At 46.4% G+C, this 27,984-nt stretch overlaps 2 protein-coding genes across 4 annotated transcripts in view; one reads left to right on the top strand and one right to left on the bottom strand.

The window, feature by feature from the left end:
- Nucleotides 1–27,984, bottom strand: part of LOC121577873 (centromere protein P) — a 170,628-nt gene that overhangs the window by 117,456 nt on the left and 25,188 nt on the right. The gene's annotated exons all lie outside the window — the stretch shown is intronic.
- Nucleotides 168–27,937, top strand: ogna (osteoglycin, paralog a). Of its 2 annotated transcripts, XM_041891828.2 has the most exons (6): nucleotides 181–464; nucleotides 11,722–11,827; nucleotides 15,129–15,293; nucleotides 16,164–16,366; nucleotides 25,095–25,187; nucleotides 27,033–27,937. In XM_041891828.2, exons 1-6 carry the CDS (start codon nucleotides 306–308, stop codon nucleotides 27,201–27,203), a joined length of 897 nt encoding a protein of 298 aa, XP_041747762.1. In that variant the 5' UTR covers nucleotides 181–305; the 3' UTR covers nucleotides 27,204–27,937. The 2 variants fall into 2 exon arrangements, with proteins under 2 accessions (XP_041747763.1, XP_041747762.1); XM_041891829.1 differs by lacking the exon at nucleotides 25,095–25,187 and having other exon boundaries at nucleotides 168–464.

Here is a 27,984-nt window from a genome sequence, read left to right as displayed (position 1 = left end):
GACTAGCAGCAGCAGTGAGCACCACCAGACTAGCAGCAGCAGTGAGCACCACCAGACTAGCAGCAGCAGTGAGCACCACCAGACTAGCAGCAGTAGCAGTAGTGTGGAGAAGAGGTTTCTCCCAGTCTGAATTGGCAACCAAAGGGTTAAAGTCTGTTTCATAAACTCTCCGTGCTTCAAGAATCGCCTGGAAGCTACTTGTGCAGGCTTTAAATACCGATTTGACAGATCACATTTTAGCCCACTGTTACTACCAGCCCACACTGCCTCCTCACAGCAGCTAGTGAACACACCACAGACACACGATGGGAACTCTGAGAGTGGTGTTACTCCTCTCCTTGATACCGTCACCATGGGTGCTCTGCTCGACTGGGAAACACTTCAACCAGGATTCAACACTCACACTGGAACAACAGGATGTATTGTTCAATAGAGAAACCTATCTGGAAGCAAGGAGGTCTAAGGTAGGCTATAAACTGACTTGACCACCTTTATTTTCTAGTATTGATTAATGACTAACTATAGTAAGTCAATAATAGGTTAAGAATAGTTAATAGTAACTTATCATTCTAATGCACTTAAATATACCTCCTCAGAGTTTGATTAAATCAAGTAATTTCAAACATCTTGCAAGGTTGTAGCTGGGATTTATTTAATAACATTATTATTTAATAAGATGTATTTAATTATTATTGTTATTCTAATGAGTCAATGAATGGATAAATGTTATATTCAATATATCTGTATCTATGAAACTAGAGGCAGATAATTACAAAACCAATTTCCTTAATGTGTGATTTATACTTGAATACCAATAATTCACTTTTCCTTTTGAACATCCTATTTTTTTTTATGCAAACATTGTTTTATTCATACATTAGTAAACAATGCCTCAGCGATAACAACTGATCTACACATCAAGACTTGAGTGCATTACATTAGTTTGTCAGTAGCATTTCATTGTTCCACCTTCTGATGAATATTATTGTAGCGTAATACTTTTGAATCCCAGTAATACCTTTTCTTCCCTTATTTGAGAAATCAAACCAGCCGTTGGACTCAGTCCCATTTCGTTGGACTCAGTCCCATTTGGAAGGAGGCAGTGTATGGCCCAGTCTAATTCCTCTCTCCCCCAGTCGAAGTCTAACAGCTGGGTTGTCTGTCTGCCCAGAGCTCCAGACTCATGGTGATTGGTCAGCACAGCAGGGGCAGGGCTGCAGGAGGCTCCACTGCTCTAGTAGAATGGAGGTTACAGGCTAGAGAACTCCCATCCAAACAGAAGCCCCGGTCTGGCTGCCAAGGGGCCCTGTTCCCTCCTGCCAAGGGGCCCTGTTTATCCTCCTGCCAAGGGGCCCTGTTACCTCCTCCTGCCAAGGGGCCCTGTTCCCTCCTCCTGCCAAGGGGCCCTGTTCCCTCCTCCTGCCAAGGGGCCCTGTTCCCTCCTCCTGCCAAGGGGCCCTGTTCCCTCCTCCTGCCAAGGGGCCCTGTTCCCTCCTCCTGCAAAGGGGCCCTGTTCCCTCCTCCTGCCAAGGGGCCCTGTTCCCTCCTCCTGCCAAGGGGCCCTGTTTATCCTCCTGCCAAGGGGCCCTGTTTATCCTCCTGCCAAGGGGCCCTGTTCCCTCCTCCTGCCAAGGGGCCCTGTTATCTCCTCCTGCCAAGGGGCCCTGTTCCCTCCTCCTGCCAAGGGGCCCTGTTCATCCTCCTGCCAAGGGGCCCTGTTCCCTCCTTCTGCCAAGGGGCCCTGTTCCCTCCTCCTGCCAAGGGGCCCTGTTCATCCTCCTGCCAAGGGGCCCTGTTCCCTCCTTCTGCCAAGGGGCCCTGTTCCCTCCTCCTGCCAAGGGGCCCTGTTCATCCTCCTGCCAAGGGGCCCTGTTCCCTCCTCCTGCCAAGGGGCCCTGTTCATCCTCCTGCCAAGGGGCCCTGTTCCCTCCTCCTGCCAAGGGGCCCTGTTCCTCCTCCTGCCAAGGGGCCCTGTTCCCTTCCTCCTGCCAAGGGGCCCTGTTCCCTCCTCCTGCCAAGGGGCCCTGTTCCCTCCTCCTGCCAAGGGGCCCTGTTCATCCTCCTCCTGCCAAGGGGCCCTGTTCATCCTCCTGCCAAGGGGACAAAGCTTAGGGCTCACCCAGCAAACAGTTAACGTTCCTGGAACGTTCCTACAACTTTAGGTATTTTATTTTGATCCCCATTGGCTACAGCTATTCTTACTTGGGTCCGACACATAACGAAAAAGACACAAAATACTTCACAATTTACATACAATTAAAAACATGAACATGTAGTGTGTGCGCATCTATCAGTTACACATACACCAGTCAAACATTTTAGAACACCTACTCATTCCAGGGTTTTTCTTTATTTTTTACTTTTTCTACATTGTAGAATAATAGTGAAGACATCAAAACTATGAAATAACACATATGGAATCATGTAGTAACCAAAAAAGTGTTAAACAAATCAAAATATATTTTATATTTGACTTTCTTCAAAGTAGCCACCCTTTGCCTTGATGACAACTTTGCACACGCTTGTCATTCTCTCAACCAGGTAGTCACCTGCAATGCATTTCAATTAACTGGTGTGCCTTCTTAAAAGTTAATTTATGGAATTTCTTTCCTTCTTAATGTTTGAGCCAATCAGTTGTGTTGTGACAAGGTAGGGTTGGTATACAGAAGATAGCCCTATTTGGTAAAAGACCAAGTCCATATTATGGCAAGAACATCTCAAATAAGCAAAGAGAAATGACAGTCCATCATTACTTTAAGGCATGAAGGTCAGTCAATATGGAACATTTCAAGAACGTTTTAAGTTTCTTCAAGTGCGGTCGCAAAAACCATCAAGCGCTATGATGAAACTGGCTCTCATGAGGACCGCCACAGGAAAGGAAGACCCAGAGCTACCTCTGCTGCAGAGGATAAGTTCATTAGAGTTACCAAGGGGCCCTTGTAAGTTACCAGCCTCAGAAATTGCAGCCCAAATAAATGCTTCACAGTGTTCAAGTAACAGACACATTTACATTTAGTCATTTAGCAGACGCTCTTATCCAGAGGGCATACATTTTTATTTTATATACTGGAATCGAACCCACAACCCTGGCGTTGCAAACACCATGCTCTACCAACTGAGCTACATCCCTGCCGGCCATTTCCTCCCCTACCCTGGACGACGCTGGGCCAATTGTGCGCCGCCCCATGGGTCTCCCGGTCGCGGCCGGCTACGACAGAGCCTGGTGGCACAGCGTCGTCCAGTGGCACAGCGTCGTCCAGTGGAGGGGGCAGTGCCTTAGACCACTGCGCCACTCGGGAGGACACCAATAAGAAGAAGAGACTTGCTTGGGCCAAGAAACACGAACAATGGACATTAGACTGGTGGAAATCTGTCCTTTGGTCTGATGAGTCCAAATTGGAGATTTCTGGTTCCAACCGCTGTGTCTTTGTGAGACGCAGAGTAGGTGAACGGATGATCTCGGCATGTGGTTCCCACCGTGAAGCATGGAGGAGGTGGTGGGATGGTGTGATGGTGCTTTGCTGGTGACACTGTTGGTGATTTATTTAGAATTCAAGGCACACTTAACCAGCATGGCTACCACAGCATTCTGCAGCGATACGCCATCCAATCTGGTTTGGGCTTAGTGGGACTATCATTTGTTTTTCAACAGGACTGTGTAAGGGCTATTTGACCAAGAAGGAGAGTGATGGAGTGCTGCATCAGATGACCTGGCCTCCACAATCCCCCGACCTCAACCCAATTGAGATGGTTTGGGATGAGTCGGACGGCAGAGTGAAGGAAAAGCAGCTAACAAGTGCTCAGCATATGTGGGAACTCCTTCAAGACTGTTGGAAAAGCATTCCAGGTGAAGCTGGTTGAGAGAATGCCAAGTGTGTGCAAAGCTGTCATCAAGGCAGAGGGTGGCTACTTTGAAGAACCTCAAATATAAAATACATTTGATTTGTTTAACACTTTTTTGGTTACTACATGATTCCGTGTGTTATTTCATAGTTTTGATGTCTTCACTATTATTCTACAATGTAGAAAATAGTAAAAATAAAGAAAAACCCTTTAGTGAGTAGGTGTTCTAAAACTTTTGACTGTACAATGTAAAAAATTAAGAAAACCGCTGGAATGAGTAGGGTGGGCCAAACTTTTGACTGGTACTGTACATGTCAGTACATACACACACAAAGTAGGTCATGGGGGAGAGGCGTTGTGCCGTGAGGTGTTGCTTTATTTGGTTTTTTAAAAACCAGGTTTGCTGTTCACTTGGTCTACATGAGATGGAGGGGAGTTCCATGCAATCATGGCTCTGTATAATACTGTATGCTTCCTACTGGGCCTGGAGACAGTGAAAAGACCCTTGGTGGCATGTCTGGTGGGGTAAGTGTGTGTGTCAGTGCCTTGAATAAGTTGACTATGCAAACTATATGGAACTTCCAACACAATGGTTCTTCTAGAAACAAGAGACTGGCATGCATATTATTCATATAAGCCATCTGATAACAATTAAGAGCAAAACATGCCACTGTGTTCTGGGCCAGCTGTAGCTTAACTAGGTCCTTCTTTGCAGCACGAAATATGACCGGACAATAATTAAGATAAGACAAAACTAGATCCTGCAGGACTTGCTTTGTGGAGTGTGGTGTCAAAAAAGCAGAGCATCGCTTTATTACGGACAGACCTCTATCGAACAGTACAGCTCCCACACATGTTGAGTGCCCTTCTCTATAAGGATGCTGAAAGTCGGTTAATTTGCTTAGAGAAATAGCTTTGCATTTGGTCAAACACCACTTTTTCCAACAGTTTGCTAAGAGCCGGCAGCAAGCTGATAGGTCTTCAGTTAGAACCAGTAAAGGCCGCTTTACCACTCTTGGGTAGCGGAATGACTTTGGCTTTCCTCAAGGCCTGAGGACAAAGACTTTCCTCTAGGCTCAGATTAAAGATATGACAGATAGGAGTGGCTATAGAGTCAGCTACCATCCTCAGTAGCTTTCCATCTAAGTTGTCAACGCCAGGAGGTTTGTCATTATTGATCGATAACAATCATTTTCCCACCTCTCCCACACAAACTTTACAAAATTCAAACTTGCAATGCTTTTCTTTCATTATTTGTTTATTCATGCATGAATACGATGGCTCACTGTTCGTTGTTGGTATTTCCTGCCTAAGTTTGCCCACTTAATGAAGTAAATCATTAAAATAATTGGCAACATCAAATGGTTTTGTGATGAATAAGCCATCTGATTCGATGAAAGATGGAGTTGTATTTGTCTTTCTGCCCATAATTTCATTTAAAGTACTCCAAAGTTTTTTCCCATAATTCTTTATATCATTGATCTTGGCTTCATAATACAGTTTCTTCTTGTTTTTGTTGAGTTTAGTCACATAACTTCTCGATTTGCAGTAAGTCAGCCAGTCAGATGTGCAGCCAGACTTATTAGCCAATCCTTTTGCCCCGTCTCTTTCAACCATACAGTTTTTAAATTCCTCATCAATACATGGATCCTTTACAGTTCTAACAGTCAGTTTCCTAACAGGTGCATGTTGATCAATAATTGGAAGAAGCAATTTCATAAATTCATCAAGTGCAGCGTCTGGATGCTCCTTATTAATCACATCAGACCAACAAATATTTTTAACATCATCCACATAAGAGTCACAGCAAAATATGTTGTATTATCTCTTATACACTATTTTAGGCCCAGCTTTTGGAACTTTGTCTTTCCTGGATATAGCCACTATATTGTGATCACTGCATCCAATGGGTACGGATACTAGGGCTGCACGATATATCGTTTCAGCATCGACATTGCGATGTATGCATCCGCAATAGTCACATCGCAGAACGTGCGATTTAGTAAGGTAAACATATATCAGTCTACAATATATTTATTTTTTAAATGTTAAACTAGCATTATATCTGTCTGATATAACGTAATTTACTCAGATTTATGGGTTATTGGATACACAGTTTATTATTATTATTATTATTTTAAACACAGAGTTGGTTGCTGCACGTGGGTGACATGCAGGCTCTGCTTGCGCGTGACGAAATGATGAGCAAAAAATACCAAAATTGAGAATTCGGTTGCAAAAATAAATGCATCGTCAATTATGACGAGTGCAAAGCATCTCAATGCCCTCCAAAGCACAAATCTATTTCGGATGCCTTTGCCAGTATTACACCATACGAGAAAGGTTCCAAACAGCAGAGAGAAATCACAGATTCAATAACATTTCACGTCGCCAAAGACATGGTACCAATTAACACGGTTACCAAAGAGGGTTTTAAAAACACGATCCGGTCGCTTGACAAGCGGTATGTAACGCCATCACGCAACTATTTTTCTCAAGTTGCCATCCCAGAGTTGTACGAGAAATGCAAGGCACGAGTTGAAACGGAGCTGTCACAAGTGGAATATTATACAGCAAACGACGGACTTGTGGTCCAGCCGGACAACGGAGCCCTACGTAAGTCTGACCGTACACTTTATTAATGGGGACTTCCACCTGAAAAGTCGCTGTTTGCAAACTGCATTTTTCCCCCAGAGGATCATACAAGGATGAGAGAAGCTTTAGCTGATTGGGGCCTAGACTAGATGAGAGTAATTTGTAATGTAATAAAATGTTAAATGACTTTTTGATTTGATTTTGTCATTCACATGAATTCCCTAGTGTGATAATGAAACTTCCTCCGTAGAGAATGCTCTGTTTTAACCTGGTTGGAGTACTGAGATCCTGTAATCTCCTGGATCCCCTTATAGACACCACACCTCTTCATTCACAAATGAGCCCCTTTATTTTAGGGTAAGCAACATGCATTATTAATATCATAACGTGTTAGATCATTGACTTTAGCCTGAATTGATAGATGAGTATTACATGAATACAATGGAACCGTGGTGAATTAAACAGTGTATTAATTAATATAATAAATTAAACTACCCAAAATAAGTCAAAAGGTAAAAAGTAATTTTCAGTTTCATTTTTTTAATTTTAAATTTTCCATGAAGATGCAGTTCCTTACAAAATCACCCCAATCATTCTAGAATAATTAATTATTCTCAAATAGAGCTTTTCAAGTCATCTGGTGAAGACATCCTGTATTTTTTCATATCACAATATATTAAATCGCAGAAAAACAAAATATCGCAATGTCAGTTATTTCCAATATCGTGCAACCCTAACGGATACAGCTTTAGAATTAAGTTCTACAGTATTTGTAAAAATGTGATCAATATATGTTCCTGTAGTGTTTGTAAACACCCTGGTAGGTTGATCAATAACCTGAACCAGATTACAGGCACTGGTTACAGTGAGAAGCTTCCTATTGAGCGGACAGATTGATGAAAACCAGTCAATATTCAGGTCCCCAAGAAAGTAGACCTCTCTGTTTACATCACACACACTATCAAGCATTTCACACATATTATTTAGATACTGACTGTTAGCACTTGGTGGCCTATAGCAACACCCCAAAATAATAGGCTTTAGATGAGGCAGGTGAACCTGCAACCACAGCACTTCAATGACACTTGACATGAGATTTTCTCTAAGCATTACATGGATATGGCTCTGAATGTATGCAGCAACACCTCCCCCATAAGCATTCCTGTCTCTTCTATAGATGTTATATCCTTGTAATGCTACTGCTGTTTCAAAGGAATCTCAGAAATGGCTAATATATTAATGTTAATAATAATAATAATAATAATAATAAGCCATTTAGCAGACGCTTTTATCCAAAGCGACTTACAGTCATGCGTGCATACATTTTGTGTATGGGTGGTCCCGGGGATCGAACCCACTACCTTGGCGTTACAAGCGCCGTGCTCTACCAGCTGAGCTACAGAGGACCACATGTTATCTGATGTTAGAGAGTTATTGATTTCATGAACCGTATTTCTAAGGCTACATATATTAATATGGGCTATTTTCAGCCTTTTCCTGGGCAGCTTTATCAGAGATAGACATAATATGGAGAAGAAAAACCCGAACAAAGCAAGAGAAAAAAATTAATAATTCTCAGCAGTCCATCAATCAGTCGGTGTTTGTGCTGCGGGGTAACATTCCAATGGAGCAGAACTGAGCTTCTAGAACTCCAAACGGAGGTTCCATTCTAGAGAACTCCAATCTCCCACACCTACCAAGAGGGTCAAAGACTTTGCATTGAGTGAGTGAACAGTGTCAATCTTGCCAACCTGCCATATTTTTGCCAAAAGAGTACCACGATGGAAATAAGCCTTTGGGCTTTTATTTTTGTTTTAGCCTCGATAATTTGTCATGTATGTAATGTTGTCTCCAGCTGGAGCAGTCTACTACTTTTAATCCTTAAATAAATTCAAATCAATCAATTAAAGCCAAGGGGGTCAAAGCTCAAGGCTCCCCCAGCAAACAGTGAACGTTCCTACAACATTAGGTAACGTTCCTACAATGTTAGGTAACGTTCCAACGCAGTCCCAATGGAGTCCCAATAGAGTAGAACTGAGGTTCCAGTCTAGAGAACTGGCTGCCAAGGGGCCCTGTTCCTCCTCCTGCCAAGGGGCCCTGTTCCCTCCTCCTGCCAAGGGGCCCTGTTCCCTCCTCCTGCCAAGGGGCCCTGTTCCCTCCTCCTGCCAAGGGGCCCTGTTCCTCCTCCTGCCAAGGGGCCCTGTTCCTCCTCCTGCCAAGGGGCCCTGTTCCTCCTCCTGCCAAGGGGCCCTGTTCCCTCCTCCTGCCAAGGGGCCCTGTTCCCTCCTCCTGCCAAGGGGCCCTGTTCCTCCTCCTGCCAAGGGGCCCTGTTCCCTCCTCCTGCCAAGGGGCCCTGTTCCTCCTCCTGCCAAGGGGCCCTGTTCCCTCCTCCTGCCAAGGGGCCCTGTTCCCTCCTCCTGCCAAGGGGCCCTGTTCCCTCCTCCTGCCAAGGGGCCCTGTTCCCTCCTCCTGCCAAAGGGCCCTGTTCCTCCTCCTGCCAAGGGGCCCTGTTCCTCCTCCTGCCAAGGGGCCCTGTTCCTCCTCCTGCCAAGGGGCCCTGTTCCCTCCTCCTGCCAAGGGGCCCTGTTCCTCCTCCTGCCAAGGGGCCCTGTTCCTCCTCCTGCCAAGGGGCCCTGTTCCCTCTTCCTGCCAAGGGGCCCTGTTCCTCCTCCTGCCAAGGGGCCCTGTTCACTCCTCCTGCCAAGGGGCCCTGTTCCCCTCCTCCTGCCAAGGGGCCCTGTTCCCTCCCTCCTGCCAAGGGGCCCTGTTCCTCCTCCTGCCAAGGGGCCCTGTTCCCTCCTCCTGCCAAGGGGCCCTGTTCCTCCTCCTGCCAAGGGGCCCTGTTCCCTCCTCCTGCCAAGGGGCCCTGTTCCTCCTCCTGCCAAGGGGCCCTGTTCCCTCCTCCTGCCCAGGGGCCCTGTTCCTCCTCCTGCCAAGGGGCCCTGTTAACTCCTCCTGCCAATGGGCCCTGTTCACTCCTCCTGCCAAGGGGCCCTGTTCCCTCCTCCTGCCAAGGGGCCCTGTTCCCTCCTCCTGCCAAGGGGCCCTGTTCCTCCTCCTGCCAAGGGGCCCTGTTTATCCTCCTGCCAAGGGGCCCTGTTCCTCCTCCTGCCAAGGGGCCCTGTTCCTCCTGCCAAGGGGCCCTGTTCATCCTCCTGCCAAGGGGCCCTGTTCCCTCCTCCTGCCAAGGGGCCCTGTTCCTCCTCCTGCCAAGGGGCCCTGTTCCTCCTCCTGCCAAGGGGCCCTGTTCCTCCTCCTGCCAAGGGGCCCTGTTTCTCCTCCTGCCAAGGGGCCCTGTTCCCTCCTCCTGCCAAGGGGCCCTGTTCCTCCTCCTGCCAAGGGGCCCTGTTTATCCTCCTGCCAAGGGGCCCTGTTCCTCCTCCTGCCAAGGGGCCCTGTTCCTCCTGCCAAGGGGCCCTGTTCATCCTCCTGTCAAGGGGCCCTGTTCCTCCTCCTGCCAAGGGGCCCTGTTCCTCCTCCTGCCAAGGGGCCCTGTTTCTCCTCCTGCCAAGGGGCCCTGTTCCTCCTCCTGCCAAGGGGCCCTGTTCCTCCTGCCAAGGGGCCCTGTTCATCCTCCTGTCAAGGGGCCCTGTTTCTCCTCCTGCCAAGGGGCCCTGTTCCTCCTGCCAAGGGGCCCTGTTCCTCCTGCCAAGGGGCCCTGTTCCTCCTCCTGTCAAGGGGCCCTGTTCCTCCTCCTGTCAAGGGGCCAAAAGCTCAGGCCTTGAATGTTCTGTGAACATTATGTAGGCTTACATTCCAAGACTCCAGCAGAACAGAATAGAACTGAGGTTGGTTCCAGTCTGAATAACTCCCATCCAAACAGCAGCCCTGTTTCTGAAGCCAAGGGGCTAAAGCTCAGGGGCCCACCCAGCAAACACAACATTCCTTGAAAATTCCTACAATGGCTAGGTAACATTCCAAAGCATCAGCAGAACGGAGGTTGGTTCCAGTCTAGATAACTCCTATGCAAACAGCAGACCTGCTACAGCTGCCAAGGGGTCAGGGCTCAGAGCCTGGAGAACTGGGGGGTAATTATTTCAGCAGGCAGTTGAACACCTGGCTCTGCTGGGTGCCAAGAGTGTGCAAAGCTGTCATCAAGGCAAAGGGTGGCTATTTGAAGAATCTCAAATATAAAATATATTTTGATTTGTTTAACACTTTTTTGGTTACTACATAATTCCATATGTGTTATTTCATAGTTTTGATGTCTTCACTATTATTCTACAATGTAAAAAATATTTTAAAAAATAAAGAAAAACCCTTGAATGAGTAGGTGTCGTCCAAACTTTTGACTGGTAGTGTATATATTTATTTTTTATGGGTTGTTTTTTGGGGGGGGTTTTTGCTCAGAAAACTTGGGGCCGAGCAGCCGCACACAAGTTTAAGATCACCATGTGCAATGCCAAGCGTCGGCTGGAGTGGTGTAAAGGTTCCCGCAATTGGACTCTAGAGCAGTGGAAACGCGTTCTCTGGAGTGATGAATCACCCTTCACCATCTGGCAGTCCGACGGACGAATTTGAGTTTGAAGGATGCCAGGAGAATGCTACCTGCCCCAATGCATAGTGCCAACTGTAAAGTTTGGTGGAGGAGGAATAATGGTCTGGGGCTGTTTTTCATGGTTCGGGCTAGGCCCCTTAGTTCCAGTGAAGGGAAATCTTAACGCTACAGCATACAATGACATTCTAGACGATTCTGTGCTTCCAACTTTGTGGCAACAGTTTGGGGAAGGCCCTTTCCTGTTTCAGCATGACAATGCCCCCGTGCACAAAGCGAGGTCCATACAGAAATGGTTTGTCGAGATCAGTGTGTAAGAACTTGACTAGCCTGCACAGAGCCCTGACCTCAACCCCATCGAACACCTTTGGGATGAATTGGAACGCCGACTGCGAGCCAGGCCTAATCGCCCCAACATCAGTGCCCCACCTCACTAATGCTCTTGTTGCTGAATGGAAGCAAGTCCCCGCAGCAATGTTCCAACATCTAGTGGAAATCCTTCCCAGAAGAGTGGAGGCTGTTATAGCAGCAAAGGGGGGGACCAACTCCATATTAATACCCATGATTTTGGAATGAGATGATCGAGAAGCGGGTGTCCACATACTTTTGGTCACGTAGTATATCTGTTTAGGCTTCTTGAAGTCAATTTGCAATCTAAAAATATTTGTTTTATTATGTTCCGGCCCCCGACCATCCGCTCAAGAAAAATTGTCCCCCGGCTGAATGTAGTTGATGACCCCTGCACTACAGTATTAACCCTAACAGGGTGTTACTCTATCCTCCACTAGAGAGAAGCAGCAGCCCTGTGGCTGGGAGAGGACTATGACTCCAGCATGGTCTTCCTGCCTGCTGATGAACCTGACGATGCCCCCGCTGAGGGGGTTAACGCCTTGGGTAAGACAACAGCTCTACGTGCGTCTTCTTCCATGTCTCTCACTGCCTCCCTCTGCCTGACTTACTCTCCCTTCCTGCTCGTCACTCCTGCCTCCTCTCCTACCCTCCCTCCATCTCACTGCCTCCTCTCCTACCCTCCCTCCATCTCACTGCCTCCTCTCCTACCCTCCCTCCATCTCACTGCCTCCTCTCCTACCCTCCCTCCATCTCACTGCCTCCTCTCCTACCCTCCCTCCCCGTCTCTCACTGCCTCCTCTCCTACCCTCCCTCCCCGTCTCTCACTGCCTCCTCTCCTACCCTTCCTCCCTCCATCTCACTTCCTCCTCTCCTACCCTCCTTGTCTCTCACTACCTCCTCTCCTACCCTCCCTGTCTCTCACTGCCTCCTCTCCTACCCTCCCTGTCTCTCACTGCCTCCTCTCCTACCCTCCCTGTCTCTCACTGCCTCCTATCCTACCCTCCCTGTCTCTCACTGCCTCCTCTCCTACCCTTCCTCCCTCTCACTGCCTCCTCTCCTACCCTTCCTCCCTCCATCTCACTGCCTCCTCTCCTACCCTCGTCTCTCACTACCTCCTCTCCTACCCTCCCTGTCTCTCACTGCCTCCTCTCCTACCCTCCCTGTCTCTCACCGCCTCCTCTCCTACCCTCCCTGTCTCTCACTACCTCCTCTCCTACCCTCCCTGTCTCTCACCGCCTCCTCTCCTACCCTCCCTGTCTCTCACCGCCTCCTCTCCTACCCTCCCTGTCTCTCACTGCCTCCTCTCCTACCCTCCCTGTCTCTCAATGCCTCCTCTCCTACCCTCCCTGTCTCTCACTGCCTCCTCTCCTACCCCTCCCTGTCTCTCACTGCCTCCTATCCTACCCCTCCCTGTCTCTCACTGCCTCCTATCCTACCCTCCCTGTCTCTCACTGCCTCCTCTCCTACCCTCCCTGTCTCTCACTGCCTCCTCTCCTACCCTCCCTGTCTCTCACTGCCTCCTCTCCTACCCTCCCTGTCTCTCACTGCCTCCTCTCCTACCCTCCCTGTCTCTCACTGCCTCCTCTCCTACCCTCCCTGTCTCTCACTGCCTCCTCTCCTACCCTCCCTGTCTCTCACTGCCTCCTCTTCTACCCTCCCTGTCTCTCACTGCCTCCTATCCTACCCTCCCTGTCTCTCACTGCCTCCTCTCTACCCTCCCTGTCTCTCACTGCCTCTCTCCTCCCTCCCTGTCTCTCACTGCCTCCTCTCCTACCCTCCCCTGTCTCTCCTGCCTCCTCTCCTACCCTCCCTGTCTCTCACTGCCTCCTCTCCTACCCTCCCTGTCTCTCACTGCCTCCTCTCCTACCCTCCCTGTCTCTCACTGCCTCCTCTCCTACCCTCCTTGTCTCTCACTACCTCCTCTCCTACCCTCCCTGTCTCTCACTGCCTCCTCTCCTACCCTCCCTGTCTCTCACTGCCTCCTCTCCTACCCTCCCTGTCTCTCACTGCCTCCTCTCCTACCCTCCCCTGTCTCTCACTGCCTCCTCTCCTACCCTTCCTCCCTCTCACTGCCTCCTCTCCTACCCTTCCTCCCTCCATCTCACTGCCTCCTCTCCTACCCTCGTCTCTCACTGCCTCCTCTCCTACCCTCCCTGTCTCTCACTGCCTCCTCTTCTACCCTCCCTGTCTCTCACTGCCTCCTCTCCTACCTCCCTGTCTCTCACTGCCTCCTCTCCTACCTCCTGTCTCTCACTGCCTCCTCTCCTACCCTCCCTGTCTCTCACTGCCTCCTCTCCTCCCTCCCTGTCCTCACTGCCTCCTCTCCTACCCTCCCTGTCTCTCACTGCCTCCTCCTACCCTCCCTGTCTCTCCTGCCTCCTCTCCTACCCTCCCTGTCTCTCACTCCCTCCTCTCCTACCATCCCCTGTCTCTCACTGCCTCCTCTCCTACCCTCCCTGTCTCACTGCCTCCCTCTCCTACCCTCCCTGTCTCTCACTGCCTCCTCTCCTACCCTCCCTGTCGCTCACTGCCTCCTCTCCTACCCTCCCTGTCTCTCACTGCCTCCCTCTCCTACCCTCCCTGTCTCTCACTGCCTCCTATCCTACCCTCCCTGTCTCTCACTGCCTCCTCTCCTACCCTCCCTGTCTCTCACTGCCTCCTCTCCTACCCTCCCTGTCTCTCACTGCCTCCTCTCCTACCCTCCCTGTCTCTCACTGCCTCCTCTCCTACCCTCCCTGTCTCTACTGCCTCCTCTCCTACCCCCCTGTCTCTCACTGCCTCCTCTCCTACCCTCCCTGTCTCTCACTGCCTCCTATCCTACCCTCCCTGTCTCTCACTGCCTCCTCTCCTACCCTCCCTGTCTCTCACTGCCTCCTCTCCTCCCTCCCTGTCTCTCACTGCCTCCTCTCCTACCCTCCCTGTCTCTCACTGCCTCCTCTCCTACCCTCCCTGTCTCTCACTGCCTCCTCTCCTACCCTCCCTGTCTCTCACTGCCTCCTCTCCTACCCTCCCTGTCTCTCACTGCCTCCATCCTACCCTCCCTGTCTCTCACTGCCTCCTCTCCTACCCTCCCTGTCTCTCACTGCCTCCTCTCCTCCCTCCCTGTCTCTCACTGCCTCCTCTCCTCCCTCCCTGTCTCTCACTGCCTCCCTCTTCCTCTCCCTGCTCACTCTTCTTGTCTCTACCTCCCTGCCTCTCCTTGAGTCTCCCTCTCTAATTGGAAGCTTTCATGGACCACGTCTATCTGTTGCTGTGTTTGTGTGCTTTTTCTGTCGGCCCGGGACAGAACCAGACCTGAGTTCAAATACTATTTGAAATCATTACAAATACTTTAGTTGTGCTTGATTGAGCTTGGCTGTTGAAATGGAACCAATAGAAAAGTCTCAAAACGTGCAAATCCCACCCACCTGACAATCCAAAAAGGCTAAAGCAAATGCTTAAAGTATTTGAAAGACTTCAAATAGTATTTGAACCCAGGTCTGTTCAGGACCATGTTGTTTACTCCGTGCAGCAGGCAGCAGCTGAGCTTATTAAAAACATGACTTAGAGGAGATAAGAGAAATTGAAGGAGACCTCAACACTCGGCTATAGCCTCCATTATAGTAACAGAGGCCCCTATAGCCATGATATCTGGGCCAACAGGACTTGGCTTCTAGAGGACCATTGACCAAATCATTAAAAAACTAAACTAACCCAACATGTGGAGTTTTGACAACCACAGCCAGAGCTATTGTAAATGTATAAATAATCTCAGAAGTGTTCAAAAAAAATGAAAAAAATAAAATAAAATAACAAGAAAATTATTATAATAGTAAATGAATAAAAAATATTTCTCTGTCCCCAGAGCTGCCCACATGCCTGCTGTGTGTGTGTCTGACCGGTTCGGTCTACTGTGAGGAGGTTGTTCCAGAGATGAGTGCTGTGCCGACCCTGCCCAAGGAGACCGCCTACCTCTACGCACGCTACAACAAGATCAACAAGATCACCAATAAAGACTTTGCAGAAATCGGTGAGTAGGGTTGAAACATTTCAGGAAACTTTCCCACAGTTCCTAATTTCCCGGATGTTTTCAGATATCCCGGGTTGAATGATTCCTAGTTGGAGAATTTCCTGCCTGCTTATTACCTTCAGAATCCAGATATCACTTCAACTGGGATTTATAGAAACCTGGGAACTTTGGGAAAAACGCACAGTTCTTTGCAACCCTATTTGTACGTGATTCTGGTTCAGGTTTCCTTTGGCTTGCTGCCTTCTCAAACATTCTTCACACAGTCTCCCTAATACATAGCTGGAAGACAACCCAACACATGTTGAGGAAAATGCATTCAGGAAATAAAGATAACAGATTGACATTTTCATGGCCTCTGTAGACATATGGTGGATAACTAAAAGCTTCCTTTAGTTAGACATATGTTTGTGGATGTTATGTGGGCCCCTCCCTCCACTGATAAAAGTAGAAACACAGCTGGATTTTCAAAGCTGACGAGATGTATGTTTTGGCAAACTCTTCCAGGTCTCCATCTTGGCTTTACATTTAGAATGCAGAAGTTTAAAAATGCCTAACTGTCAGAAGGAAGCTTCTAGATCATCCATGTCTCTGTGTGTACATGTGGCATAGACCAAATCTAAATATTGCATAACTCACTTGACCTATGAGAGCTAGGCCTGTAGCTTAATGCTACATAAAAACAACAATACTGCAGTTTGCAACCGCCAACGGAAAATTAGGTTCTAATTCATCCTACGTCAGTGACTCCGAAGAGAATCGACCCCGACATGGTTTTTATTCTAAATCTACATTGAGTCAATTCTAAGATCTACGTTTTTATTCTCATTCTAGAAGTACGTTTATTTTTTATTTTTTTTTGTTCTTTCTCAGTGACTCTGAAGAGAATCGACCTGACGGGGAACCTGATCTCGGAGATCGAGGACGGAGCATTCTCTAAGCTGACCCTGCTGGAGGAACTCAATTTGGCTGAGAACCAACTGGTGAAGCTGCCCATGCTGCCCAGCAAGCTCACCACCTTCAACGCCAACCACAACCAGCTCAAAACCAAAGGGGTCAAGGCCAAAGCCTTCAAGGTACAGTGAAAAGGACATGAAATACAGATACGATTCCTGACTGTTTTATTGAGTGTATTTGTTTCAACCCCGAAGGTCATCGTCAGGCTTGACATTGCTCAAAACATTGCGAGATAGTGGCTATGGACCTTGGGTGCTTGACTGAGGCACGTTAGGTGCCTGATTTGAGCTTTGCCACGACAAACCCCTGCCCCCTTGGATTTCTTTACATTTTCTTGCATTACAAAGTGGGATTAAAATTCAGTGAATTGGCATTATTTGTCAACGATCTGAATAAATTACTCTGTAATGTCAAAGTGGAAGAAAAACTATATATATTTTTAAATATATAATAAAACATTTAATAATAAAAATGTAGTGGCTGCCCACACTACCTGTCAAAAGTTTGGACACACCTACTCATTCAAGGGTTTTTCTTTATTTTTTCCTATTTTCTACATTGTAGAATAATAGTGAAGACATCAAAACTATGAAATAACACATATGGAATCATGTAGTAACCAAACAAATCAAAATATATTTTATGTTTGAGATTCTTCAAATAGCCACCCTTTGCCTTGATGACAGCTTTGCACACTCTTGGCATTCTCTCAACCAGCTTCATGAGGTAGTCACCTGGAATGCATTTCAATTAAACAGGTGTACCTTCTTAAAAGTTAATTTGTGGAATTTCTTTCCTTCTTCATGCATTTGAGCCAATCAGTTGTGTTGTGACAAGGTCGGGGTGGTATACAGAAGATAGCCCTATTTGGTAAAAGACCAAGTCCATATTATGGCAAGAACAGCTCAAATAAGCAAAGAGAAACGACAGTCCATCATTACTTTAAGACATGAAGGTCAATCAATCTGGTAATTTCAAGAACTTTGAATGTTTCTTCAAGTGCAGTCGCAAAAATCATCAAGCGCTATGATGAAACTGGCTCTCATGAGGACCGCCACAGGAATGGAAGACCCAGAGTTCCCTCTGCTGCAGAGGATAAGTTCATTAGAGTTCCCAGCCTCAGAAATTGCAGCCCAAATACATGCTTCACAGAGTTCAAGTAACAGACACATCTCAACAACTGTTCAGAGGGCACTGTATTAAATCAGGCCTTCATGGTCGAATTCAATCAATCAATCAATTTTATTTTATATAGCCCTTCTTACATCAGCTAATATCTCGAAGTGCTGTACAGAAACCCAGCCTAAAACCCCAAACAGCTAGTAATGCAGGTGTAGAAGCACGGTGGCTAGGAAAAACTCCCTAGAAAGGCAAAACCTAGGAAGAAACCTAGAGAGGAACCAGGCTATGAGGGGTGGCCAGTCCTCTTCTGGCTGTGCCGGGTGGAGATTATAACAGAACCATGCCAAGATGTTCAAAAATGTTCATAAGTGACAAGCATGGTCAAATAATAATCAGGAATAAATCTCAGTTGGCTTTTCATAGCCGATCATTAGAGTTTAAAACAGCAGGTCTGGGACAGGTAGGGGGTTCCATAACCGCAGGCAGAACAGTTTAAACTGGAATAGCAGCAAGGCCAGGCGGACTGGGGACAGCAAGGAGTCACCACGGCCGGTAGTCCCGACGTATGGTCCTAGGGCTCAGGTCTCTCAGTTGGCTTTTCATAGCCGATCATTTAGAGTTGAAAACAGCAGGTCTGGGACAGGTAGGGGTTTCGTAGCCGCAGGCAGAACAGTTGAAACTGGAATAGCAGCAAGGCCAGGCGGACTGGGGACAGCAAGGTGTCATCATGCCCGGTAGTCCTGACGTATGGTCCTAGGGCTCAGGTTCTCAGAGAGAAAGAGAGAACGAGAGAATTAGAGAGAGCATACTTAAATTCACACAGGACACTGGATAAGACAGGAGAAGTACTCCAGGTATAACCAACTAACCCCAGCCCCCGACACATAAACTACTGCAGCATAAATACTGGAGGCTGAGACAGGAGCGGTCCGGAGACACTGTGGCCCCATCCGAAGAAACCCCGGACAGGGCCAAACAGGAAGGATATAACCCCACCCACTCCGCCAAAGCACAGCCCCCGCACCACTAGAGGGATATCCCCAACCACCAACTTACAATCCTGAGACAAGGCCGAGTATAGCCCACAGAGGTCTCCACCACAGCACAAACCAAGGGGGCGCCAACCCAGACAGGAAGATCACGTCAGTAACTCAACCCACTCAAGTGACGCACCCCTCCCAGGGACGGCATGAAAGAGCACCAGCAAGCCAGTGACTCAGCCCCTGCAACAGGGTTAGAGGCAGAGAACCCCAGTGGAGAGGGGAACCGGCCTGGCAGAGACAGCAAGGGCTGTTCGTTGCTCCAGCCTTTCCGTTTCACCTTCACACTCCTGGGCCAGACTACACTCAATCATATGACCTACTGAAGAGATAAGTCTTCAGTAAAGACTTAAAGGTTGAGACCGAGTCTGCGTCTCTCACATGGGTAGGCAGACTGTTCCATAAAAATGGAGATCTATAGGAGAAAGCCCTGCCTCCCGCTGTTTGCTTAGGAAATTCTAGGGACAATTAGGAGGCCTGCGTCTTGTGACCGTAGCGTACGTATTGGTATGTACGGCAGGACCAACTCGGAAAGATAGGTAGGAGCAAGCCCATGTAACGCTTTATAGGTTAACAGTAAAACCTTGAAATCAGCCCTTGCCTTAACAGGAAGCCAGTGTAGGGAAGCTAGCACTGGAGTAATATGATCAAATTTCTTGGTTCTAGTCAGGATTCTAGCAGCCGTATTTAGCACTAACTGAAGTTTATTTAGTGCTTTATCCGGGTAGCCGGAAAATAGAGCATTGCAGTAGTCCAATCTAGAAGTAACAAATGCATGGATCAATTTTTCTGCATCATTTTTGGACAGAAAATTTCTGATTTTTGCAATGTTACGTAGATGGAAAAAAGCTGTCCTTGAAACAGTCTTGATATGTTCGTCAAAAGAGAGATCAGGGTCAAGAGTAACGCCTAGGTCCTTCACAGTTTTATTTGAGACGACTTTACAACCATCAAGATTAATTGTCAGATTTAACAGAAGATCTCTTTGTTTCTTGGGACCTAGAACAAGCATCTCTGTTTTGTCCGAGTTTAAAAGTAAAAAGTTTTCAGCCATCCACTTCCTTATGTCTGAAACACAGGCTTCTAGCGAGGGCAATTTTTGGGGCTTCACCATGCTTCATTGAAATGTACAGCTGTGTGTCATCCGCATAGCAGTGAAAGTTAACATTATGTTTTCGAATAACATCCCCAAGAGGTAAAATATATAGTGAAAACAATAGTGGTCCTAAAACGGAACCTTGAGGAACACCGAAATGTACAGTTGATTTGTCGGAGGACAGACCATTCACAGAGACAAACTGATATCTTTCCGACAGGTAGGATCTAAACCAGGCCAGAACTTGTCCGTGTAGACCAATTTGGGTTTCCAGTCTCTCCAAAAGAATGTGGTGATCGATGGTGTCAAAGGCAGCACTAAGGTCTAGTAGCACGAGGACAGATGCAGAGCCTCGGTCTGACGCCATTAAAAGGTCATTTACCACCTTCACAAGTGCAGTCTCAGTGCTATGATGGGGTCTAAAACCAGACTGAAGCATTTCGTATACATTGTTTGTCTTCAGAAAGGCAGTGAGTTGCTGCGCAACAGCTTTTTCTAAAATTTTTGAGAGGAATGGAAGATTCGATATAGGCCGATAGTTTTTTATATTTTCCGGGTCAAGGTTTGGCTTTTTCAAGAGAGGCTTTATCACTGCCACTTTTAGTGAGTTTGGTACACATCCGGTGGATAGAGAGCTGTTTATTATGTTCAACATAGGAGGGCCAAGCACAGGAAGCAGCTCCTTCAGCAGTTTAGTAGGAATAGGATCCAGTATGCAGCTTGAAGGTTTAGAGGCCATGATTATTTTCATCATTGTGTCAAGAGATATAGTACTAAAACACTTAAGTGTCTCTCCCGATCCCAGGCCCTCGCAAGCTGTGCAGATCCAGGACAGCTAAGCCCTGGAGGAATACGCAGATTCAAAGAGGAGTCCGTAATTTGCTTTCTAATGGTCATGATCTTTTCCTCAAAGAAGTTCATGAATTTATCACTGCTGAAGTGAAAACCATCCTCTCTTGGGGAATGCTGCTTTTAGTTAGCTTTGCAACAGTATCAAAAGAAATTTTGGATTGTTCTTATTTTCCCTCGATTAATTTGGAAAAGTAGGATGATCGAGCAGCAGTGAGGGCTCTTCGGTACTGCACGGTACTGTCTTTCCAAGCTAGTCGGAAGACTTCCAGTTTGGTGTGGCGTCCATTTCGTTCCAATTTCCTGGAAGCTTGCTTCAAAGCTCGGGTATTTTCTGTATACCAGGGAGCTAGTTTCTTATGACAAATGTTTTTCGTTTTTAGGGGTGCAACTGCATCTAGGGTATTGCGCAAGGTTAAATTGAGTTCCTCAGTTAAGTGGTTAACTGATTTTTGTCCTCTGACGTCCTTGGGTAGGCAGAAGGAGTCTGGAAGGGCATCAATGAATTTTTGTGTTGTCTGAGAATTTATAGCACGACTTTTGATGCTCCTTGGTTGGGGTCTGAGCAGATTATTTGTTGCGATTGCAAACGTAATAAAATGGTGGTCCGATAGTCCAGGATTTTGTGGAAAAACATTAAGATCTACAACATTTATTCCATGGGACAAAACTAGGTCCAGAGTATGACTGTGGCAGTGAGTAGGTCCAGAGACATGTTGGACAAAACCCACTGAGTCGATAATGGCTCCGAAAGACTTTTGGAGTGGGTCTGTGGACTTCTCCATGTGAATATTAAAATCACCAAAAATTAGAATATGATCTGCTATGACTACAAGGTCTGATAGGAATTCAGGAAACTCAGAGAGGAACGCTGTATATGGCCCAGGAGGCCTGTAAACAGTAGCTATAAAAAGTGATTGAGTAGGCTGCATAGATTTCATGACTAGAAGCTCGAAAGATGAAAACGTCATTTTTTTTTTTGTAAATTGAAATTTGCTATCGTAAATGTTAGCAACACCTCCGCCTTTGCGGGATGCACGGGGAATATGGTCACTAGTGTAACCAGGAGGTGAGGCCTCATTTAACACAGCAAATTCATCAGGCTTAAGCCATGTTTCAGTCAGGCCAATCACATCAAGATTATGATCAGTGATTAGTTCATTGACTATGACTGCCTTTGAAGTGAGGGATCTAACATTAAGTAACCCTATTTTGAGATGTGAGGTATCACGATCTCTTTCAATAATGGCAGGAATGGAGGAGGTCTTTATCCTAATAAGATTGCTAGGGTGAACACCACCATGTTTAGTTTTGCCCAACCTAGGTCGAGGCACAGACACAGTCTCAATGGGTATGGCTGAGCTGACTACACTGACTATGCTATTGGCAGACTCCACTAAGCTGGCAGGTTGGCTAACAGCCTGCTGCCTGGCCTGCACCCTATTTCACTGTGGGGCTAGAGGAGTTAGAGCCCTATCTATGTTGGTAGATAAGAGGAGAGCACCCCTCCAGCTAGGATGGAGTCCGTCACTCCTCAGCAGGTCAGGCTTGATCCTGTTTGTGGGTGAGTCCCAGAAAGAGGGCCAATTATCCACAAATGTTATCTTTTGGGAGGGGCAGAAAACAGTTTTCAACCAGCGATTGAGTGCTGAGACTCTGCTGTAGAGCTCGTCACTTCCCCCTAACTGGGAGGGGGCCAGAGACAATTACTCGATGCCGACACATCTTTCTAGCTGATTTACACGCTGAAGCTATGTTGCACTTGGTGACCTCTGACTGTTTCATCCTAACATCGTTGGTGCCGACGTGGATAACAATATCTCTATACTCTCTACACTCGCCAGTTTTAGCTTTAGCCAGCACCATCTTTAGATTAGCCTTAACGTCGGTAGCCCTGCCCCCTGGTAAACAGTGTATGATCGCTGGGTGATTCGTTTTAAGTCTAATACTGCGGGTAATGGAGTCGCCAATGACTAGGGTTTTCAATTTGTCAGAGCTAATGGTGGGAGCCTTCGAGTCTCAGACCCCGTAACGGGAGGAGTAGAGACTAGAGAAGACTCAGACTCAGACTCCGACTCGCTACATAATGGGGGAAAACCGGTTGAAGGTTTCTGTCGGCTGAATGAGCGACACCGGTTGAGCATTCCAACAGTATTTCCCTCCAGAAGCCATGAGAAAGTTGTCCGCTGCGGGACTGTGCGGGGGATTTATACTAACGTTACTGTCTGTACTTGCTGGTGGCACAGACGCTGTTTCTTCCTTTCCTACACTGATATTACTCTTGCCTAACGATTGCGTCTGAAGCTGGGCTTGTAGCACAGCTATTCTCGCCGTAAGGCGAGAATTCTCCTGTATATTATGAGTACAGCGATTGCAATTAGAAGACATCATGTTAATGTTACTACTTAGCTTCGGCTGTTGAAGATGTTGATGAACCATGTCCAGATGAAGCGTCCGGAGTGAAAAAGTTGAATAAGGGAAAAAAAGTTGCGATGGAAAAAGGAAAATAACGTAAAGTTGGCAGCTAAAACGCACAGGAAAGTGACTCTTCTGTCTCGGGATAAACGTCCGGGGTGAAAAAGTTTAACGAAAAAAGATGAGTGAGGACAAAACTAAAAAGTTGGTAAATTTGTTGAACACAGAGATTAATTAAACGTTTATTAAAAGTAAAACGTGAATAGTTTGGCAGGTAGCCAAGTAGCAACAAACAGCAGAGCAGCACGGAGACAATGCGGAAGCGAATTGCTGCAAAGAAACCACTACTAAAGGACACCAATGAGAAGAAGAGACTTGATTGGGCCAAGACACACAAGCAATGGACATTAGACCGGTGGAAATGTGTCCTTTGGTCTGGAGTCCAAATTGGAGATTTTTGGTTCCACCCGCTGTGCCTTTGTGAAACGCGATGTGGGTGAACAGATGATCTCTGCATGTGTATTTCCCACTGTAAAGCATGGAGGAGGTGATGTTATGGTGTGGGGGTGCTTTGCTGGTGACACTGTCAGTGATCTATCTAGAATTGAAGGCACACTTAACCAGCATGGCTACCATAGCATTCTGCAGCGATACGCCATCCAATCTGATTTGGGCTTAGTGGGACTATCATTTGTTTTTCAACAGGACAATGACCCAACACACCTCCAGGCTGTGTAAGGGCTATTTGACCAAGAAGGGGAGTGATGGAGTGCTGCATCAGATGACCTGGCCTCCACAATCCCCCGACCTCAACCCAATTGAGATGGTATGGGATGAGTCGGACGGCAGAGTGAAGGAAAAGCAGCCAACAAGTGCCCAGGATATGTTGGAACTCCTTCAAGACTGTTGGAAAAGCATTCCAGGTGAAGCTGGTTGAGAGACTGCACTCCATTACTCTCCTTCTTGGTCAAATAGCCCTTACACAGCCTGGAGGTGTATTGGGTCATTGTCCTGTTGAAAAACAAATGATAGTCCCACTAAGCCCAAACCAGATGGGATGGCGTATTGCTGTGGTAGCCATGCTGGTTAAGTGTGCCTTGAATTCTAAATAAATCACAGACAGTGTCACCAGCAAAGCACCCCCACACCATAACACCACCTCCTCCATGCTTTACGGTGGGAACCACACATGCAGAGATCATCCGTTCACCCACACTGCGTCTCACAAAGACACGGCGGTTGGAACCAAAAATCTCCAATTTGGACTCCTGACCAAAAGGACAAATTTCCACCGGTCTAATGTCCATTACTCGTGTTTCTTGGCCCAAGCAAGTCTCTTCTTATAATTGGTGTCCTGTAGTAGTGGTTTCTTTGCAGAAATTTGACGATGAAGGCCTGATTCACACAGTCCCCTCTGAACAGTTGATGTTTAGATGTGTCTGTGACTTTAACTCTGTGAAGCATTTATTTGGGCTGCAATTTCTGAAGCTGGTAACTCTAATGAACTTATCCTCTGCAGCAGAGGTAACTCTGGGTCTTCCATTCCTGTGGCGGTCCTCATGAGAGCCAGTTTCATCATAGCGCTTGATGGTTTTTGCGACTGCACTTGAAGAAACGTTCAAAGTTCTTGAAATGTTCCGTATTGACTGACCTTCATGTCTTAAAGTAATGATGGACTGTCGTTTCTCTTTGCTTATTTGAGCTGTTCTTGCCATAATATGGACTTGGTCTTTTACCAAATAGGGCTATGTTCTGTATACCCCCCCTACCTTGTCACAACACAACTGATTGTCTCAAATGCATTAAGAAGGAAATCAATTCCACAAATTAAATTTTAAGAAGGCACACCTGTTAATTGAAATGCATTCCAGGTGACTACCTCATGAAGCTAGTTGAGAGAATGCCAAGAGTGAGCAAAGCTGTCATCAAGGCAAAGGGTGGCTATTTGAAGAATCTCAAATATAAAATATATTTTGATTTGTTTAACCCTTTTTTGGTTACTACATGATTCCATATGTGTTATTTCATAGTTTTGAAGTCTTCACTATTATTCTACAATGTAAAAAATAGTAAAAATAAAGAAACACCCTTCAATGAGTAGGTGTGTCCAAACTTTTGACTGGTAGTGTACATTTCTTCCACTTTGACATTACAGAATATTTTGTGTAGATTGTTGACAAAAAAACTACAAGTAAATCCATTTTAATACCACTTTGTAACACAATAATACCACTATTGTAACCCAAATAAATGCTTCAATAACGTGAAGAAATACATGAATACAATGCAAGGCACTATTTTGGTCTCACTGTTTCCACCATGCAGAAACTGGAGAAGCTGATCAACCTGTTCCTGGGAGACAATGCACTGGAGGCCGTACCAGTGATCCCTGAGAGCGTCCGCATTGTCCACCTTCAGGTCAGTACCACACACGGTGGCATGCAAACGGTCTTGACTTCTGGTTAGAGGCTACTCAGTCGGAGGATTCCCTCTCTACTTACACTGCCAGTCAAAAGTTTGGAGACACCTACTCATTCAACGTTTTTCTTAATTTTTTTACATTGTAGAATAATAGTGAAGAAATCAAAACTATGAAATAACACATATGGAATCATGTAGTAACCAGAAAAGTGTTAAACAAAATCAACGTATATTTTATATTTGAGGTTCTTCAAATACCCACCCTTTGCCTTGATGACAGCTTTGCACACTCTTGGCATTCTCTCAACCAGCTTCATGAGGTAGTCACCTGGAATGGATTTCAATTAACAGGTGTGCCTTCTTAAAAGTTAATTTGTGGAATTTCTTTCCTTCTTAATGTGTTTGAGCCAATCAGTTGTGTTGTGACAAGGTAGGGGGGGTATACAGAAGATAGCCCTATTTGGTAAAAGACCAAGTCCATATTATAGCAAGAACAGCTCAAATAAGCAAAGAGAAACGACAGTCCATCATTACTTTAAGATATGAAGGTCAGTCAATATGGAACATTTCAAGAACTTTGAAGGTTTCTTCAAGTGCAGTCGCAAAAACCATCAAGCGCTATGATGAAACTGGCTCTCATGAGGACCGCCACAGGAATGGAAGACCCAGAGTTACCTCTGCTGCAGAGGATAAGTTCATTAGAGTTACCAGCCTCAGAAATTGCAGCCCAAATAAATGCTTCAAAGAGTTGAAGTCACAGACACATCTCAACATCAACTGTTCAGAGGGGACTGTGTGAATCAGGCCTTCATCGTCAAATTGCTGCAAAGAAACTACTACTAAAGGACACCAATAAGAAGAAGAGACCTGCTTGGGCCAAGAAACACGAGCAATGGACATTAGACCGGTGGAAATTTGTCCTTTGGTCTGGAGTCCAAATTTGAGATTTTTGGTTCCAACCGCCGTGTCTTTGTGAGACGCAGTGTGGGTGAACGGATGATCTCCGCATGTGTGGTTCCCACCGTAAAGCACGGAGGAGGAGGTGTTATGGTGTGGAGGTGCTTGCTGGTGACACTGTCTGTGATTTATTTAGAATTCAAGGCACACTTAACCAGCATGGCTACCACAGCAATACGCCATCCCATCTGGTTTGGACTTAGTGGGAATATCATTTGTTTTTCAACAGGACAATGACCCAACACACCTCCAGGCTGTGTAAGGGCTATTTGACCAAGAAGGAGAGTGATGGAGTGCTGCATCAGATGACCTGGCCTCCACAATCCCCCGACCTCAACCCAATTGAGATGGTTTGGGATGAGTCGGACGGCAGAGTGAAGGAAAAGCAGCCAACAAGTGCTCAGAATATGTGGGAACTCCTTCAAGACTGTTGGAAAAGCATTCCAGGTGAAGCTGGTTGAGAGAATGCCAAGAGTGTGCAAAGCTGTCATCAAGGCAAAGGGTGGCTATTTGAAGAATCTCAAATATAAAATATATTTGGATTTGTTGAACACTTTTTTGGTTACTACATGATTCCATATGTGTTATTTCATAGTTTTGATGTCTTCACTATTATTCTACAATGTAGAAAACAGTAAAAATAAAGAAAAAACCTTGAATGAGTAGATGTGTCCAAACTTTTGACTGGTACTGTACGTCCTCATGATTTCAACGGGAAACCTCCAACTGGGATTTCTGAAAGACCTGGAGAACTTTGGGGAAGTTCCCAGAATTTTGCAACTCTAATCCCCGACTGCTTAACCCAAACAGCTAAATGCTGGCACCGTCGGAGGGTCCCTAGAGTAATCACGATTCTAAACTTTGTCTTCCATCTTCTCTCTGCAGAACAACAACATCACGGATATCAGCTCCGACACGTTCTGCAAGGGCAACAACACTTACTACATCAGACCAAACCTGAAGGAGGTGAGGCTGGACGGGAACCCAGTGCTGCTGTCTAAGCACCCCGACAGCTTCACCTGCCTCAAGTCTCTCCCCGTCGGACAGTACCGCTAAGACTAAAAGAGGTCTTCTGTGCTGACGTCAGTGGGACTTCCTGATTGAATAAAAGTTTAAAACAGAAATACATGCGACTTCTACAGGGGCGTATACAGTCCGGTGGAATGTTATTATGAACGTTGCGGATAGACAGCCATGTAATGAATAGATCCGACATGATTCCCTGTTCTACTTGACAAAGACAAGACAATCTTTATAATGAATGGTCGTCTACACCATACATTGCAATTCTGTCTGAACGTTCTTCTGTAAAAATTGTGCCCAGGTCTTTCTCGGTCTCTTTCAGAAGACTAGTGGCTGGGACTGAAATGATAGTATCTCACTTTAGCAAGCTAGGCTACATTGGTGATATAACGTCTCACACAAGGCTTTGAGCGGATCACCTGTTTCTGATTAGAAGGTTCCTTTACATTTAGACTGGTCTTGAACATAACTTGAACAAATCAGCTATGTGGTCGGGAAGACTTTGCAAATACGCCTTTCTTTTGAATGTTTGCTTTTGCATTCTGTTTGACTTATGACTTCTTTAAAAACGTTGAGTCAAGCTTTTGGCTTTCCTCCGAATTCTGTGAATTACTTTCATGTAAACTGGTTCTTAACTTAACAACTCAAGTAGAAGTTGATGACAAATATATCTTTGAACTACGTAGCCTAAAGTAATGTGAACATAAAGGGACTGTGCTCCCAACATCGTAAGCTTTGATATTAAAATGGTGATATTCTTTTCTAAAGTCCTTTCAATCATAATTACTCATTTAGGAATTATTACCTGTGTGAA

The sequence above is a fragment of the Coregonus clupeaformis genome, chromosome 12 (assembly GCF_020615455.1).
Source record: "Coregonus clupeaformis isolate EN_2021a chromosome 12, ASM2061545v1, whole genome shotgun sequence".
Taxonomy (NCBI): domain Eukaryota; kingdom Metazoa; phylum Chordata; class Actinopteri; order Salmoniformes; family Salmonidae; genus Coregonus; species Coregonus clupeaformis.
Note: the sequence above shows the minus strand (reverse complement) of the source record. Positions and strands in the feature narration are given on the sequence as shown.

Coding starts and splice junctions, on each gene's coding strand:
- ogna (XM_041891828.2), top strand. CDS start 306: ATGGGAACTCTGAGAGTGGTGTTACTCCTCTCCTTGATACCGTCACCA. Junction 465..11,721: donor TGGAAGCAAGGAGGTCTAAG/GTAGGCTATAAA, acceptor ATCCTCCACTAG/AGAGAAGCAGCAGCCCTGTG. Junction 15,294..16,163: donor TAAAGACTTTGCAGAAATCG/GTGAGTAGGGTT, acceptor GTTCTTTCTCAG/TGACTCTGAAGAGAATCGAC.